The sequence below is a fragment of the Eleutherodactylus coqui genome, chromosome 3 (assembly GCF_035609145.1).
Source record: "Eleutherodactylus coqui strain aEleCoq1 chromosome 3, aEleCoq1.hap1, whole genome shotgun sequence".
Taxonomy (NCBI): domain Eukaryota; kingdom Metazoa; phylum Chordata; class Amphibia; order Anura; family Eleutherodactylidae; genus Eleutherodactylus; species Eleutherodactylus coqui.
This window is the reverse complement of record NC_089839.1, coordinates 135,948,345-135,965,612: the sequence shown is the minus strand read 5'-3', so window position 1 is coordinate 135,965,612 and position 17,268 is coordinate 135,948,345. Positions and strand designations below refer to the sequence as shown.

At 44.1% G+C, this 17,268-nt stretch overlaps 1 protein-coding gene across 1 annotated transcript in view; it reads right to left on the bottom strand.

Annotated features, from left to right (window-relative positions):
- The window catches only part of FNDC1 (fibronectin type III domain containing 1), a 148,142-nt gene that overhangs the window by 31,033 nt on the left and 99,841 nt on the right, over positions 1-17,268 (bottom strand). The window contains exons 12-14 of the mRNA XM_066596123.1: positions 15,912-15,986; positions 15,508-15,651; positions 14,626-14,856 (exon numbers count right to left, since the gene is read on the bottom strand). Of these exons, the coding sequence (XP_066452220.1) occupies positions 14,626-14,856; positions 15,508-15,651; positions 15,912-15,986 (450 nt within the window). The remainder of the gene's footprint in view (positions 1-14,625; positions 14,857-15,507; positions 15,652-15,911; positions 15,987-17,268) is intronic.

The window sequence follows — 17,268 nt, the reverse complement described above, 5'->3', positions numbered from 1 at the left end:
TTGGTAAAGCACCATATTTGTCCTTATTTTGCCAGAAAACAAAAGAACAAGAAGAATAAACACAAAGAGGAGATAAAAAGCCAATACCCATGGATAGAATTGAACCTACAACTCCAACGCTCCAGTAGAAAAGGTTTTAGAAGTCCTCATTTATTGTATTTACCCAAAAGATAATAGCCATTTATACTTCCAGCTTAAAAAGTAAAGCAAAATTTGTTAGAGCATTCATTACATGCCACTTTTTTTTACCACAGTATGGGGGTGGGACAGTGATATTGTATGTGGGCTAGTGAGGTTTATGCGCCAGTGCTGCTTTATAGTCCCAGTCTGGCCTTGGCCTGCATTCAATCGACAGCTAAGCATCAAGAAGCAAGCTCAGCTTCCAGCAGTAAGATGTGACCCCAGATGCCAAGCCACACTGCATAGTTAGAATATAGACTACTAAGTATATATATTCTTTTTTATCTTTGTCATCAGTGAAATAATGCTTTTTTTAGGGGGGGTGAGAGGGGCTGGAGGGGGCACCATTCTGTTATTTGCTTTAGGCAGAAGAAAGGCTAGGGGTGCCTCCGTCAGAAGGGATCTGTTCAATTGAATTAATCTAATGGCATTAAAATCCATGATATGCTGCAGAGAACAAGTGCAAAAAACTTTTAGGGCCCTTTTACACAGGCTGATAAATAATTCAGATTCCCGTGACCCAGCAAGAATCTCAACGATTGTCATTCAGTCTAAATGCATGCATCAATGGAATGAAAAATGATCATTTGTTCTCCGATCATTCATTTTCTCCATTCGTAAAAACTGAACAACAGATCGACCCATGTAAACAGGCAGTATTACTTATGGATGACTGCCTGTTTAGTGTGAGTGGAGGTAGGTGGGCCAAAATGATCGAGGCAGGAACAATCATCGCTGAGACGACCTGTCAGGCATCTGGGCCCGACAAGTTGTCCCATGTAAAAGGACTAGAGATGAGCGAACGTACTCGTCCGAGCTTGATACTCGTTCGAGTACTAGCGTGTTCGAGATGCTCGTTACTCGTAACGAGTACCACGCGATGTTCGGGTTACTTTCACTTTCATCTCTGAGACGTTAGCGCGCTTTTCTGGCCAATTGAAAGACAGGGAAGGCATTACAACTTCCCCCTGCAACGTTCAAGCCCTATACCACCCCCCTGCAGTGAGTGGCTGGGGAGATCAGGTGTCACCCGAGTATAAAAATCGGCCCCTCCCGCGGCTCGCCTCAGATGCGTTGTGAGATAGCTGAGGGACAGTGCTGTTGGTGCCGGAGCTGCTATAGGGAGAGTGTTAGGAGAGAGTGTAGGCTTCAAGAACCCCAACGGTCCTTCTTAGGGCCACATCTAACCGTGTGCAGTAGTGTGGAGGCTGCTTTTAGCAGTGTTGCACATTTTTTTTTTTTTGGTATATCGGCCGTGCAGAGCATTGCGCCCTGCAGTAATAGTCCAGGGACAGAAGTGTGGAGGCAGGGAGAGCGTTAGGAGTTATTGTAGGCTTCAAGAACCCCAACGGTCCTTCTTAGGGCCACATCTAACCGTGTGCAGTAGTGTGGAGGCTGCTTTTAGCAGTGTTGCACTTTTTTTTTTTTTTTGGTATATCGGCCGTGCAGAGCATTGCGCCCTGAAGTAATACTCCAGGGATAGAATTGTGTAGGCAGGGCCAGAAGACATATATTATTGATTGAACATACGCAGTGGTCCTTTTGAAAAAAATATTGAAAAAAAATCTATTTGGCCTGCCTGTCACTGTGCTCAGTGTTCTGGGTCCGTGTCTGCTGGGGGTAGTAGTTCTCCAAATAAATACGCAGCCAGCTAAGTGTTACAGCAGGCTTGCGCCAAATTATTTCCTGGCTCTGAAATCACCGGTCTGTTGCAGTTAATAACAGTGCAACACTGCAGTTCCGTGACACACTGCAGGGACAGAATTGTGTAGGCAGGGCCAGAAGACATATATTATTGATTGAATATACGCAGTGGTCCTTTTGAAAAAAATATTGGAAAAAAAATCTATTTGGCCTGCCTGTCACTGTGCTCAGTGTTCTGGGTCCGTGTCTGCTGGGGGTAGTAGTTCTCCAAATAAATACGCAGCCAGCTAAGTGTTACAGCAGGCTTGCGCCAAATTATTTCCTGGGGTTCCGTAAAGGAAGTCAGCCTCCAACCACAGGCCAATAAGCGGCACATTTAATTACAGTGTTGTGTTTCTGCATTCCTGGTAATACAGCATGCTGAGGGGTAGGGGTAGGCCTAGAGGACGTGGGCGCGGCCGAGGACGCGGAGGCCCTAGTCCGGGTGTGGGCACAGGCCGAGCTCCTGATCCAGGTGTATCGCAGCCGACTGCTGCGGGATTAGGAGAGAGGCACGTTTCTGGCGTCCCCACATTCATAGCATATTTAATGGGTCCACGCGGTAGACCTTTATTAGAAAATGAGCAGTGTGAGCAGGTCCTGTCGTGGATGGCAGAAAGTGCTTCCAGCAACCTATCGTCCACCCAGAGTTCTGCGCCGTCCACTGCTGCAACTCTGAATCCTCTGGCTGCTGCTCCTCCTTCCTCCCAGCCTCCTCACTCCATGAAAATGAGACATTCTGAGGAGCGGGCAGACTCCCAGGAACTGTTCTCGGGCCCCTGCTCAGATTTGGCAGCAGTGGTTCCTCTCCCACCAGAGGAGTTTATCGTGACTGATGCCCAACCATTGCAAAGTTCCGGGGGTCCGGGGGATGAGGCTGGGGACTTCTGGCAACTGTCTCAAGACCTTTCAGTGGGTGAGGAGGCCGATGACAATGAGACACAGTTGTCTATCAGTGAGGTAGTAGTAAGGGCATTAAGTCCGAGGGAGGAGCGCACCGAGGATTCTGAGGAAGAGCAGCAGGACAATGAGGTGACTGATCCCACCTGGTTTGCTACGCCTACTGAGGACAGTCTTCAGAGGGGGAGGCAAGGGCAGCAGCAGGGCAGGTTGGAAGAGGCAGTGCGGTGGCCAGGGGTAGAGGCAGGGCCAGACCGAATAATCCACCAACTGTTTCCCAAAGCGCCCCCTCACGCCATGCCACCCTGCAGAGGCCGAGGTGCTCAAAGGTCTGGCAGTTTTTCACTGAGAGTGCAGACGACCGACGAACAGTGGTGTGCAACCTTTGTCGCGCCAAGATCAGCCGAGGAGCCACCACCACCAGCCTCACCACCACCAGCATGCGCAGACATATGATGGCCAAGCACCCCACAAGGTGGGAGGAAGGCCGTTCACCGCCTCCGGTTTGCACCGCTGCCTCTCCCCCTGTGCCCCAACCTGCCACTGAGATCCAAGCCTGCTCTGAGGACACAGGCACTACCGTCTCCTGGCCTGCACCCACACCCTCACCTCCACTGTCCTCGGCCCCATCCAGCAATGTCTGTCAGCGCAGCGTCCAGCCGTCGCTAGCGCAAGTGTTTGAGCGCAAGCGCAAGTACGCCGCCACGCACCCGCACGCTCAAGAGTTAAACGTGCACGTGGCCAAATTTATCAGCCTGGAGATGCTGCCGTATAGGGTTGTGGAAACGGAGTCCTTCAAAAGTATGATGGCGGCGGTGGCCCCGCGCTACTCAGTTCCCAGTCGCCACTACTTTTCCCAATGTGCCGTCCCAGCCCTGCACGACCACATCTCCCGCAACATTGTACGCGCCCTCACCAACGTGGTTACTGCCAAGGTCCACTTAACAACGGACACGTGGACAAGCACAGGCGGGCAGGGCCACTATATCTCCCTGACGGCACATTGGGTGAATTTAGTGGAGGCTGGGACAGAGTCAGAGCCTGGGACCGCTCACGTCCTACCCACCCCCAGAATTGCGGGCCACAGCTCGGTGGTGGTATCTGCGGCGGTGTATGCTTCCTCCACTAAACCACCCTCGTCCTCCTCCTCCAACGCAACCTCTGTCTCGCAATCAAGATGTGTCAGCAGCAGCACGTCACCAGCAGTCGGTGTCGCGCGGCGTGGCAGCACAGCGGTGGGCAAGCGTCAGCAGGCCGTGCTGAAACTACTCAGCTTAGGAGATAAGAGGCACACGGCCCACGAACTGCTGCAGGATCTGACAGAGCAGACCGACCGCTGGCTTGCGCCGCTGAGCCTCCAACCGGGCATGGTCGTGTGTGACAACGGCCATAACCTGGTGGCGGCTCTGCAGCTCGGCAGCCTCACGCACGTGCCATGCCTGGCCCACGTCTTTAATTTGGTGGTTCAGCGCTTTCTGAAAAGCTACCCACGCTTGTTCGACCTGCTCGGAAAGGTGCGCCGGCTCTGCGCACATTTCCGCAAGTCCCACACGGACGCTGCCACCCTGCGCACCCTGCAACATCGGTTTAATCTGCCAGTGCACCGACTGCTGTGCAACGTGCCCACACGGTGGAACTCTACGATCCACATGTTGGCCAGGCTCTATGAGCAGCGTAGAGCTATAGTGGAATACCAACTCCAACATGGGCGGCGCAGTGGGAGTCAGCCTCCTCAATTATTTTCAGAAGAGTGGGCCTGGTTGGCAGACATCTGCCAGGTCCTTGGAAAGTTTGAGGAGTCTACCCAGGTGGTGAGCGGCGATGCTGCAATCATTAGCGTCACCATTCCTCTGCTATGCCTCTTGAGAAGTTCCCTGCAAAGCATAAAGGCAGACGCTTTGCACTCGGAAACAGAGCCGGGGGAAGACAGTATGTCGCTGGATAGTCAGAGCACCCTCCTGTCTATATCTCAGCGTGGTGAGGAGGAGGAGGAGGAGGAGGAGGAAGATGAGGAGGAGGGGGAAGAGACAGCTTGGCCCACTGGTGAGGGTACACATGCTGCTGGGCTGTCATCCTTTCAGCGTGTATGGCCTGAGGAGGAGGAGGAGGAGGAGGAGGATCCTGAAAGTGATCTTCCTAGTGAGGACAGCCATGTGTTGCGTACAGGTACCCTGGCACACATGGCTGACTTCATGTTGGGATGCCTTTCTCGTGACCCTCGTGTTACACGCATTCTGGCCACTACGGATTACTGGGTGTACACACTGCTCGACCCACGGTATAAGGAGAACCTTTCCACTCTCATACCCGAAGAGGAAAGGGGTTCGAGAGTGTTGCTATACCACAGGACCCTGGCGGACAAACTGATGGTAAAATTCCCATACGACAGCACTAGTGGCCGAAGGCGCAGTTCCGAGGGCCAGGTAGCAGGGGAGGCGCGGAGATCAGGCAGCATGTACAGCACAGGCAGGGCAACACTCTTTAAGGCCCTTGACTGCTTTATGGCTCCCCAGCAAGACTGTGTCACCGCTCCCCAGTCACGGCTGAGTCGGCGGGAGCACTGTAAAAGGATGGTGAGGGAGTACGTAGCCGATCGAACGACCTTCCTCCGTGACGCCTCTGCCCCCTACAACTACTGGGTGTCGAAGCTGGACACGTGGCCTGAACTCGCGCTGTATGCCCTGGAGGTGCTTGCTTGTCCTGCGGCTAGCGTCTTGTCAGAGAGGGTGTTTAGTGCGGCTGGGGGAATCATCACGGATAAGCGTACCCGCCTGTCAACCGACAGTGCCGACAGGCTAACACTCATCAGAAGAGAAGAATTTGTGGCAGCAAGCAGCGATGCAGTAAAAACTTCTTCCTTTATTACTCCATACACATACGACGTTTCGATCAACACAGTGATCTTTGTCAAGTATACATACACCATTAGTTACAGACTTTTTATAGTGAAACAACAATTAAAACCACAAGAAACAGCTGAACAGTACCTAATCCGCATGTGCTCACGTCCTCCATGGCTCACAATGCTTCCGGTTTATCTTCTGTGTAAGTGCACCTGTGCATAATTAGTCTGCTATCACGAGACTACGGAGAGCAGAGGGAATTGTGAAAGACCAAGTGTGCTTGCATCTAGAGTCCTCCGTCAACACTGATAAAGTAATTAAGTTCCGTTTAGTGCTGGGAACTAACAGGCTAACACTCATCAAGATGAACAAAGCCTGGATTTCCCCAGACTTCTCTTCTCCACCAGCGGACAGCAGCGATACCTAAGCAATATGTAGGCTGCACCCGCGGATGGAAGCATCGTTCTGTATCCCCATCAAAAACGGGGACCTTTTCGCTTCATCAATCTGTGTATAATATTCCTCCTCCTCCTGCTCCTCCTCCTGAAACCTCACATAATCACGCCGAACGTGCAATTTTTCTTAGGCCCACAAGGCTCAGTCATATAATTTTTCTAAACAATTTTTATACGTTTCAATGCTGATTAAAGCGTTGAAACTTTCACCTCAACCAATTTTTATTTTAACTGGGCTGCCTCCTGGCCTAGTTACCAATTAAGCCACATTAACCAAAGCGATTAATGGGTTTCACCTGCCCTCTTGGTTGGGCACGGGCAATTTTTCTGAGGTACATTAGTACTGTTGATACAGCAATTTTTGTGGGCCCTCGCCTACAGTGTAATCAAATTAATTTTTAGACCACCTGCATTACAGCTGACGTTACATCAGCTGTGTTGGGCACTGCAATGGGATATTTTTATGTACCGCCGGTGGCTTCCTGGCACCCACCCATGCTGTGGGTCCACAGGGAGTTGTAACTACATGTGTCCACTTCTAAAGAACCCCAGTCTGACTGGGGCATGCAGTGTGGGCCGAAGTCCACCTGCATTAAGCACGACATTACATCAGCTGTGATGGGCACTGCAATGGGATATATTTATGTACCGCCGGTGGGTTCCAGGGAGCCACCCATGCTGTGGGTCCACAGGGAGTTGTAAATGCATCTGTTTCCACTTCTAAAGAACCCCAGTCTGACTGGGACATGCAGTGTGGGCCGAAGCCCACCTGCATTAAACATGACATTACTACCTCAGCTGTGTTGGGCAATGCAATGGGATATATTTATGTACCGCCAGTGGGTTCCAGGGAGCCACCCATGCTGTGGGTCCACAGGGAGTTGTAAATGCATCTGTTTCCACTTCTAAAGAACCCCAGTCTGACTGGGGCATGCAGTGTGGGCCGAAGCCCACCTGCATTAAGCACGACATTACATCAGCTGTGATGGGCACTGCAATGGGATATATTTATGTACCGCCGGTGGGTTCCAGGGAGCCACCCATGCTGTGGGTGCACACGGAATTCCCATTGCGGAGTTGTACCTGCCTGTGACTATATATAAAAAAATGCGGTCTGACTGGGGCATGCAGACACCTTGACAGAATGAATAGTGTGTGGCACATAGGTTCCCCATTGCTATGCTCACGTGTGCAGCTCCAGATGGAGGTGGCACAGGATTGGATTTCTCATTGCTTCTGTACAGCATTGTAGGCTATCGCCCCGCCCCTTTTAAAGAGGGTCGCTGCCTAGCCGTGCCAACCCTCTGCAGTGTATGCCTGCTTTTCCTGTGGCAGACGCACTTATAAATAGACATGAGGGTGGCGTGGCATGAGGGCAGCTGAAGGCTGGGCAGGGACAGTTTGGTGTGCGCTGTGGACACTGGGTCGTGGGGGGGGGGGATTTGGCAGCATGTAACCCAGGAGAAGTGGCAGCGGAGTGTCATGCAGGCAGTGATTGTGCTTTGTTGGAGGTAGTGTGGTGCTTAGCTAAGGTATGCATTGCTAATGAGGGCTTTTCAGATGTAAAAGTTGTTGGGAGGGGGGGGGCACTCTTGCTGCTATTGTAGCTTAATAGTGGGACCTGTGAACTTGAGATGCAGCCCAACATGTAGCCCCTCGCCTGCCCTATCCGTTTCTGTGTCGTTCCCATCACTTTCTTGAATTGCCCCGATTTTCACAAATGAAAACCTTAGCGAGCATCGGCGATATGCAAAAGTGCTCGAGTCGCCCATTGCATTCAATGGGGTTCGTTACTCGAAACGAACCCTCGAGCATCGCGAAAAGTTCGTCTCGAGTAACGAGCACCCAAGCATTTTGGTGCTCGCTCATCTCTAAAAAGGACCCTAAGAAACTGCTATTAATATTGGACCAATGCTCATTAATCCTGCATCTCAGTTGCTGTATAGTCTGACAACAAAGTCAGAGTTGTAATTAAGATACATTCCAATGGAGAATTATTTATTTGTGACTACTGAAGTGAAACTACTGGCTCAACGCATGATACCTTTGTAACATAATTATTGGCTTATCCAATATATAAAACCACTCAAAAGATATGAAGACGGGGGCTTTTGGCAGAAACTACGCAGCCTAGTTGGTACTAGTAAGTTTTGCAGTAAACCTGCCTTTTGATATGTAATTCTAGGTTTATTGGTTTACTAAACAGGCCAGTTTTCAAAAATCTGTCTTTAAGAATTTTTTGCAGATTCAAAATGTGCAGAAGCGCTTTATGGCCCGTAGTTTCGGTGGCAATAAAGTTTTGTCAGCTCTTACCTATGGAATCATAATTCTCTTGTCTGTTCTAAAATTACTTGCCTTCTCAAAGGCATTCTAGATGAGACATGCAGATTGATTCTTCTTTCTAAATTATGCAGAGATTACTTTTTCTGCTCTTTAAAGCCGTATTTACATGGTGGAGTGCAAACTCGGATCGATATCGCTCTTGTAAAATTATGATTTTTCATGCAAGTGTGATGCGATTTGGGAAAAAATCACATCTCTAAACATGCAATTTTCACATAAGTTTTTCACAGATGTGAAAATTGCATGTTTTTTTTCAATAGGAAATTTAAAAATCGCATTGCACTTGCATGAAATTACCAAATCACAGAAAAAAATAGCACATGTACATAGACTCAAGGAAAACAATGAGGTCTATTTCCATGTGAGTTTTGTGTGTCTCACAAAACACAAAACTTACACGAGAAACACCCCCGTGTAAATATACACTAAAAGTATCAATTCAATTCTTCCTAACCCTCTTAAATTGTCCAAAAGGAATATTCTTTACCAAAAGAGTAATGGGCACTGTACAAATCAAGCTAGCCATTGACATCTACACTTGTGTGCAAGAATGTATCCCCTCATTGGAACAAATTGAAATTTGTAGGGCTTAAAACGCAATAGATTTTAAAGCAAAACAGTAGGTGAAAGATTAACATCATTAGCAGCAATCACCTCCACAAAACATTTCCTGTAGCTTTCAATAATATTTGCATAAGGTTGAGGAGGAATTTTGGACAATTCTTCCATGCAAATGTGTTTCAGTTCATTAATATTTCTGAAATGCCCTGCATTCCTCCTCAGGTCATGCCCGCAGTATCTCGATAGAGTGAAAGTCAGGACTAGCCTCTCTAAAACAAAAATCTTTCTCAACTACTCTTTAGTTCTGTGGATCATTCTCTGATTACAACATCCAACATCTCTTCAGTATGAGGTATTAGACTGCTGATCCTATACTCTCCTGTAAAGTGTTTTGATTTACCTTAGAATTCATTGCTCACTCATTTATCACAAGGCATCTATACCCTGAGGCAGCAAAGCCGCCCAACCACATGATACTCCCTCTACCATACTTTACAGTTGGAATGCAGTTCTAGTGTAGGTGTGCAGTTTTCTGTTTCCTCCAAATATACCATTGTGCATTTGTGCTAAAAGGTTTCACTTTTGTCTTATCTGCCCATAGTAAATTTCCCAGAAGCATCATGGAACATCCAGGTGGTCTCAGGAAAACTGAGATATGGTCCCATGAAAACTATAGATTTCAGTGTTTTTCTAATAGGGACACATGAACACACATTTGTTGTAGAGTCTTCTGTAGCTTTTTGTTTTACTCTTGGGAATTTTTTTATCTCTTTCAGGATTGGACATTTACTGTTGGAGTAATTTTAACAAGACATTCAGACCTGAGGAGAGCGACAACAGTCCTAAATTTCCTCTATTTGTAAATAATGTGTCTAAGGCCATATTTAGACAATTGTGTTCATTTTTGGTCCATAGAAAATGGATCAATTGTAATCCATATGTATGTCTGTGTCCTACCTATATGCATATATCCACTTGTCATTTGTTTTTTTATGCAAATGAGGAAAATGGAACAATACCTATGCAGCGCCACCTATTGGATGCCAACATTCCTGCAAATCAATGTCCAACCCTGTTCCATCTTCCTTATTTGCATATATTTCCCAGAGGAGCATAAATAGTCTTGTAAGTCTCCTCACTCACCTTCTAAGTGCTCTTATTAAGGAGTGATGATACCCCTCCTGACTCATTTGATTTTTTCACATGCAAAAAAATGAAAAGAGGCCCAATTTTAGCAGTGAACTATGAAAAATGGAGTGCACATGGAAATGAATCTGTGTGCTTTCTGTTTTCACACACCCATTGTCTTGAATGAGAAACTGTCATCCAAGAAATCAAACCAGAATAAGGCATGCTGCTATACTTTTACCATCATTCCATTGCAAGAAAATAGTAATATAATTTATCCACATGGTGTCTGTATGTGCAGTTAGTTGCTTATGCCTCAATTGTAGATTGATATACACCCTGATCTCTAACAATGCTTTTGTAGCCTTTTCAAGCTTCATTTGTGTCTATAACATGTCTTCTGCAATTTTCTGAAAATTCTTTGCATCTGTGTATATTTCAAACTAATCAATATTTTCTGAGAAAAGATTTGTCAGTAACCAGACTTTCTGTACTTTATTTAATGGGTAAAGCACCAATGACATCCAAACTTCCAATTTCATCTCCTTATTTGAAATACCTTTTGCCTATTAGCTCATGAAGATATCAGTGACACATAGATTCACTTTTCAATTTTTCTCCCTGGACTGTTGTACAACTGTTTGTGTGTGAATAGTTTAGTTAAATTGTGTTTCATCTATAATTGTGACTTGGATAATATATCAGACCACATTTTATTAATAATCAATGTAGAAATCCAAATAAGTCTAAAAGGTTCACTTTTTCTTGCAACTGTAGTTGGTATCACATCATAATTAGAGATGAGCGAACCTACTCGGCCACGCCCCTTTTTCACTCGAGCACCGCAATTTTCGAGTACTTCCGTACTCGGGCGAAAAGATTCGGGGGCGCCGTGGGTGAGTGGGGGGTTGCAGCGGGGAGTGGGGGGGAGAGGGAGAGAGAGAGGGCTCCCCCCTGTTCCCCGCTGCTACCCCCACTCCACCATGCCTCCCCCCGCCCCCTGGCGCCCCCCGAATCTTTTCACCCGAGTACGGAAGTACTCGAAAATCGCAGTGCTCGATCGAGTAATTACTTGAAACGAATACGTTCGCTCATCTCTAATCATAATGTACATATCCAATTTTGCCCCTTGAAAACACATGTAAAGAAACCAAAACATGAGGACTTGCTCATCTATTCACTCCTTTACATCGTCTAACCCTGCAGATGCTGCAGTCATTGTTGACCATGGCATCTAAACATTTTTACAGATAATTTTAAAGTGTTTTGCCTTTCTATAAGGCTTTAAATATTCAAAATAAATAAATAAAAAGAAGACATCCATAACAACCTATCCTACAGAATAGTTCATTATCTCGCTTAGTAAATTCCAATTAAAAAAATGTAAAAGAATACACCAAAATAGCCATTTTCTGTTCGGCTTGCTTCCCCGAAACAAGAATAAAAAATAATCAAAATGACGTATATACCTTAAAATAGTACCAATAAAAAGTACAGTAGCAAAACATAATAAAACCTCCATAAGTTTGGTGTTGTTGTAAAAGTAATAACCCATAGAATAAAGGTAACACATATGGAAAATGCTGTAGAAATACTTCCTAAAAAACAATAGTGATATTGCTTTTTTCCCATCACCTGCCCCACCAAAAAGATTATTAAAAGTTATTCAATACATTTTATGTATGACAAATTAGTTCATATGAAAGCTGAAACTTTTTCTGCAAAATACAAAATCTCATACAGTTACATTAACGAAAACATAAAAAAGTTATGATTGCCGGAACACAAGAGGGATAATGATCTACTGGTTTTTAATGCTAAAATTGGTTATATCACTAATATATTAAATATGCACTTAAGGCGACTGAGTTCTGCACCAAATATATTTACATGAGACAGTTGGGGGCTTAAAGGGACCCTTCAGTTTCCTGGGACCAAAGGAAGGCTATATTATCTACCATGATACTTCATTACTGTTCTTTCAACCTGCTGTTTCTGAGCCCTGTATTTGGCCATCCAAAATAACCACTGCACTTTTCTAACTACTTTTTCTAACTACCATCTTAAACGACCAAAAATAGGATCCAGAACTGGCGGATTGAAGGGTAGATCAACAGTAGGTAATACAACTGCCCCCTCCAACCTAAGCATGATATTGTGAAAGAATAGAAATGTCTTTATACGTTGCTAGATCAATAAAGAAATAACAAAGACATAAAAGACAGAATAAAGTGCCTCTGTTATTTAACAATTAAAGCAACTAGGATTAATTCATCTTTGTGCTAAGTCATTTGTAAGACATTTATCATAGTCAAGATTTTCTAGTGCTTTTGGCTACTAAGTTTTAAAATAAGCAGAAAAAAGTGCTATTTAAATTAGTGTTTAGAAGTGATTTGTATGCTATTTGTGTCCTCTGGTAGAGGTAATGAATTCAGTCTATTCCTAATTGAGTTGCATTTGTTCCTCTATAACTTGGTGTTCCCCTGATGAAAAATTCTTGCAGGCAGTGGAGCTGTATAATTGTGTAATATACAATATTCTCAACAAGAGCATAATAAATTGCTATTTGGTTTCTTTCAAAATTTACACTTACATGGTTCTCAAAAGAAGATTATGCACTGAACTATTCTGGTAATGAATTATCATGTAATCTATGGAAGTTGCCTTCACTATATTGATGTATGATATGATTTCACAAGACTGTGAGCAATTTTTGAGCATCTACACTATTCTCCTAATTTCAAAGTTAAAAGCATAACTCAGATAAGGAAGTCAAAAATTGTACTTATTTCTAGGCAAATAAGGCTTTGCTTTTAGGCAAAATGTCTAGTTACCGCATAATAATTTGGCATGCAGTTGCATCTTAGATAGATATGCAAATGATTAGAGTTGTGTCGTGATTAGATGAACGTCACCTGAGACTCTAAAAGTGCTTCCACCCTCGGCATGTTAACCACTAGATGCTTCTATGATGCAATCAAAGAGATTTCACTGAGTTAACAGAGTTTGAGAGGGGTGAGAAGCTGGATGGTTGTATCGACAAATTTCTTGCCACCTGGGCCATTCTGAGCAGAAAGTTAGGAGGTATTGGAACTAGTGGATGTGTGAGGGAATGCGCACAAGGTGCCCGAGCTCAGGATGACCTCAACAGACCACCAGTAGAGAGTATTGTCTGATCATCCAACAAGCACAAGCAGCTCCAATTGTTTCATTGTCCGCCATCCAGAGACAGGTGGCATCATTGTTACAAGCCCTTGTGTCTGTTGGTACCATTTCTAGGTGCTTGACTAAAGGATATTTGATCTCACAGTGCTCATTACGTGTACTGCCTTTGTCACCCATATCACCTCTATTTGCAGTGGTATTGTGAAAGACGAAAGTGAACTGCTAAGGAGTGGAACCATGTTATATCCATCAAGAAATCCAGGTTTAGTTTGGGCACTGACAATGGCGGTGTCTGGAGACCTAGGGGTGAGCACCTCAATCCTGCCTCTGCTGGTACGAGAGACAATGACAGCTGAGCAATACTTTCAGGACATCCTACAGCCAAATGAGCTGCCTCTCATGGCAGGGCTTCTAAGAAGCATTTTTTCAGCAGGATAATGCTGAACTGTCTGGTCACAATCTTTATCACCAACGGAACATACATGGGATCATCTGGGATGCCAACTTTGACAGCCTACAAGTTTTCATGTTCTAGAGGCTCAGTTACAGCAAATGTAAAACAATATGCCACAGGATACCATATGGAACCTGTATGTCTGCATGCCCACCTGTATAACATCTTGCATCCATGGTACTAAAGCCACCATGTCTGCCTGTATCACATCTTACATCCATGCTGGAGAGGCTCAATTCCCAACTCCATTACCAGAGCCTCCATTCCCAACCGAATCACATCTTGTATCCAAGCTACGCGTGGCCCAGCAGGGTAATAGAGCCTCCATTCCCACCAGTATCAGATCTTGCATCCACACTAGAGGTGGTACAACAGGGTACTAGAGCCTCTATGCCTGCCCATATCACATCTTGTATCCACGCTAGAGGTGGTACAACAGGATACTAGAGTCTCCATACCTACCCGTAACACATCCTGTATCTACGCTATAGGCGGTACAACAGGGTATTAGAGCCTCCATGTCTGCCCGTATCACATCTTGCATCCAAGCTAGGGGCGAGACAATGAGATACTAGAGCCTCCATGCCACCCATATCAAATCTTGTATCCAAGATATAGGTGGTACAACAGGGTATTAGAGCCTCTATGCTCGCCTGTATCACATATTGTATCCAAGCTAAAAATGGTACAACAGGGGGTACGTTTTCCACAATAAATTAACCTTTTGCTCTAATATCGTAATCATTTACTTATATCAACTTTACAATCACACAGAGAAAGTTTAATTCAATTCCAACTCCTTCTAGGGGAGGGATTTGTTTTGATATGAGTGAATATATTGCCAAGTTCTTTAGCTTATCAGATGTTTTGTAAATTCTGTAAATGAAATGTTAAATAAAATATAAACTGTTACCTGTAATGAAATCACCCTTCTTCGGTTTGGCCCAGTCTAGAATGACAAAGGAGTGGCAACCTTCGACTGCCACAACAGTGATGTTATACGAGATATTTTGTGGTGGTAACATTCCCTCTTTCATTTCTCTAGGTAATAGATCAGCTAAGTTCTCCACTTGGAAGTGTTCCAGGGCATCAGTGAGAGAGCATGGAGTATTTGGGTCCTTACTTATATATGATACATACGGAGCTAGGGAAATAAGAACATTACGTCATATTTATTAAGACTCCAAAAGTATAAGCATAATTATCTTACTTTTCACAAGAGAGTACAATGGAGCTTCTGAGCCCCAGTGCTTGGAATGTAACAGAATACCCCAACTATAACTTATAGTACTGATATTAGGATTTAAAGCAGTGGAACTGGCTGTGGCTGCAATCTCTGCAACTCTTATAGCTACTCCCCTGTGGCTATGCCAAAAACATCTTAAAACTATTTTCTATTAAAACACTGACTAGACAAAACAGTACATCGGGTATAGTATAAGGCAATTAATCTGCACAGCAAATCAAGATACTGTAATAACCATGTCATGAAGATACAAACAGTCATATATACCTACTTGGAATAGCATGTAATGGAGGATCGGTTACTGTTGCTGAGGCATTTAGCCTTGTAACTTCCCTTAACTACTAGACTTCTGTACATTTATGCATTTCACCAAACAGTTTAAAAAACTAATATACTACATAGCATCACATGGCTTTGGTCACCATTCCAGCTTTAAAAAAAAAAAAACTACATACAAGTATCGTGCAGTATTTTAGTACCTTTCTAGAAAACTAGATATGCAGAATATTAAAAAGAATAATGTAGCTCTAATCCCAGTAGAGTACATACCTGTAAATCTTTTCTTGCCTGATGCATCAAATTCTGACACCAAATTGTCATCAAATGACCTTATTTCTACATCACCAATAATAATCGGAGGCCTCTTTGTTGTTGAATGTACTGGACGACGTGTAGTTTCAATTAAGTCATAATCTAAAAATGATGTGTAATTAATTACTTGTCATTAATTTCAATATTGTAAACACCTCTTCAATATCAATTTATGAATACAATTATTGTATTAGGGCATTATCTGACCCATGCACGCGAGCCTAACATACAGTGATTTGTAGATTTTGTTAAGATTCTATACGGAACAAACTTTAAAAAAAAGGTGCTCCCATCCATATAGTTTTCAAACCTGTAAATATAATCACAACACCACCACATTATGTGTGAGAAGGAATTGTTACCTTGATCAAGATTGAAATATGTCCCACTTTCTGTAGCTTCGGTTGTTAGAATGAGTTCTTGGCCAGAGTAGCTATCTATTAAAACAATTAACAATAAATGTTATGTCAGACTTCGTACTCCACTGAAGGCAATGCTTAAATATTAGGATAAAAACTTCAAAGCCAAAAAAGTTTTTCTGCAGTTTTTTAGGTTAACGCTAGAAAGACTGATGTGACATTTGTATTCCATTTCAAAATTTTAACTCCTCTCTCTCTTATTTTTGGAATGGTGGGTGTTTCTGATGTTTAACATTTCTTTGGATAGTCAATTTTTGAAAAAATATTGACACACTTAAACACATAGTTTTGAAAAAAAACTTTGAAAAACCTTAAACGGCTGACAGGACATTTGTGCCCTATATAGGCAAGAATGAAAATGGTGACTTTGTAGCGAATAATATTACAGGCCCCTACCTAAACAAAAGAAGAGACATTACTTGTGGACAAAAAGTGAGTTCCCTATGGTCATCTCACTCACTATAAAAGGGGGAGGGGTTGTGACCATGCATTATGTTCATTTTATTACTAATGTGTTGTTTTCTTGATGTTATGTTTTCCCTTTGTCTGCAGCACTCGAAGTACCTGCACCATCATCCACACCATGATTCACTATTGTCCCCATCTTAAGGCCCCTTTACATGCAATGATTATCGCTCAAAATTCGTCCAAACGGACGAAAATAAGCGATAATCCTGACATGTAAACACGGGCATCATGCACTTTTCATTTGATGGATTTTTTTCACATTCCATTTGAATGTATTTCGCTCATCTTTCACTAGAGGCTGCTCTCGTCATGGCTAGTGTAAACAAGGAGAACAATAGAATGTGTCAGCAGTTGTTTGCACAGCTGGGAGTGTATTTAATCACATGCTGGACTCTGCAAACAACTCCTACAGGTCCTTTTACATGTAAATGAAGATGATAAAGTGTTAATAATGGCCATTACCACTTTATACAAACATATCACTAAATCTTTTAATCTTTCACTTGTTTGAAAGATTATCTTTGCGTGTAAAAGGCCTTTACTCTCTGGGCATATGGTGATGGGGGTAGGGGTTGTAGCATTGTTATTGAATTACTAAATGAATAGCCCTGGCAGACTGACCAGGTCCAGAACAGTTTACCATATGCGAGAATGGCACAGGACTTCATGAACCTACGTTCACTGTTTGATTATGCCTTTTACTATGCATACCTTTGCTGTTCAGCAGGGAGGGGATGTGAAAAGACAAAGCACCTGTAGCTGGGGTGGTAGTTGAGTAGTTGAAGTGAATAGAAGATGCCAGAATCTGATGCTGAGGCCAGACCCTGAACCC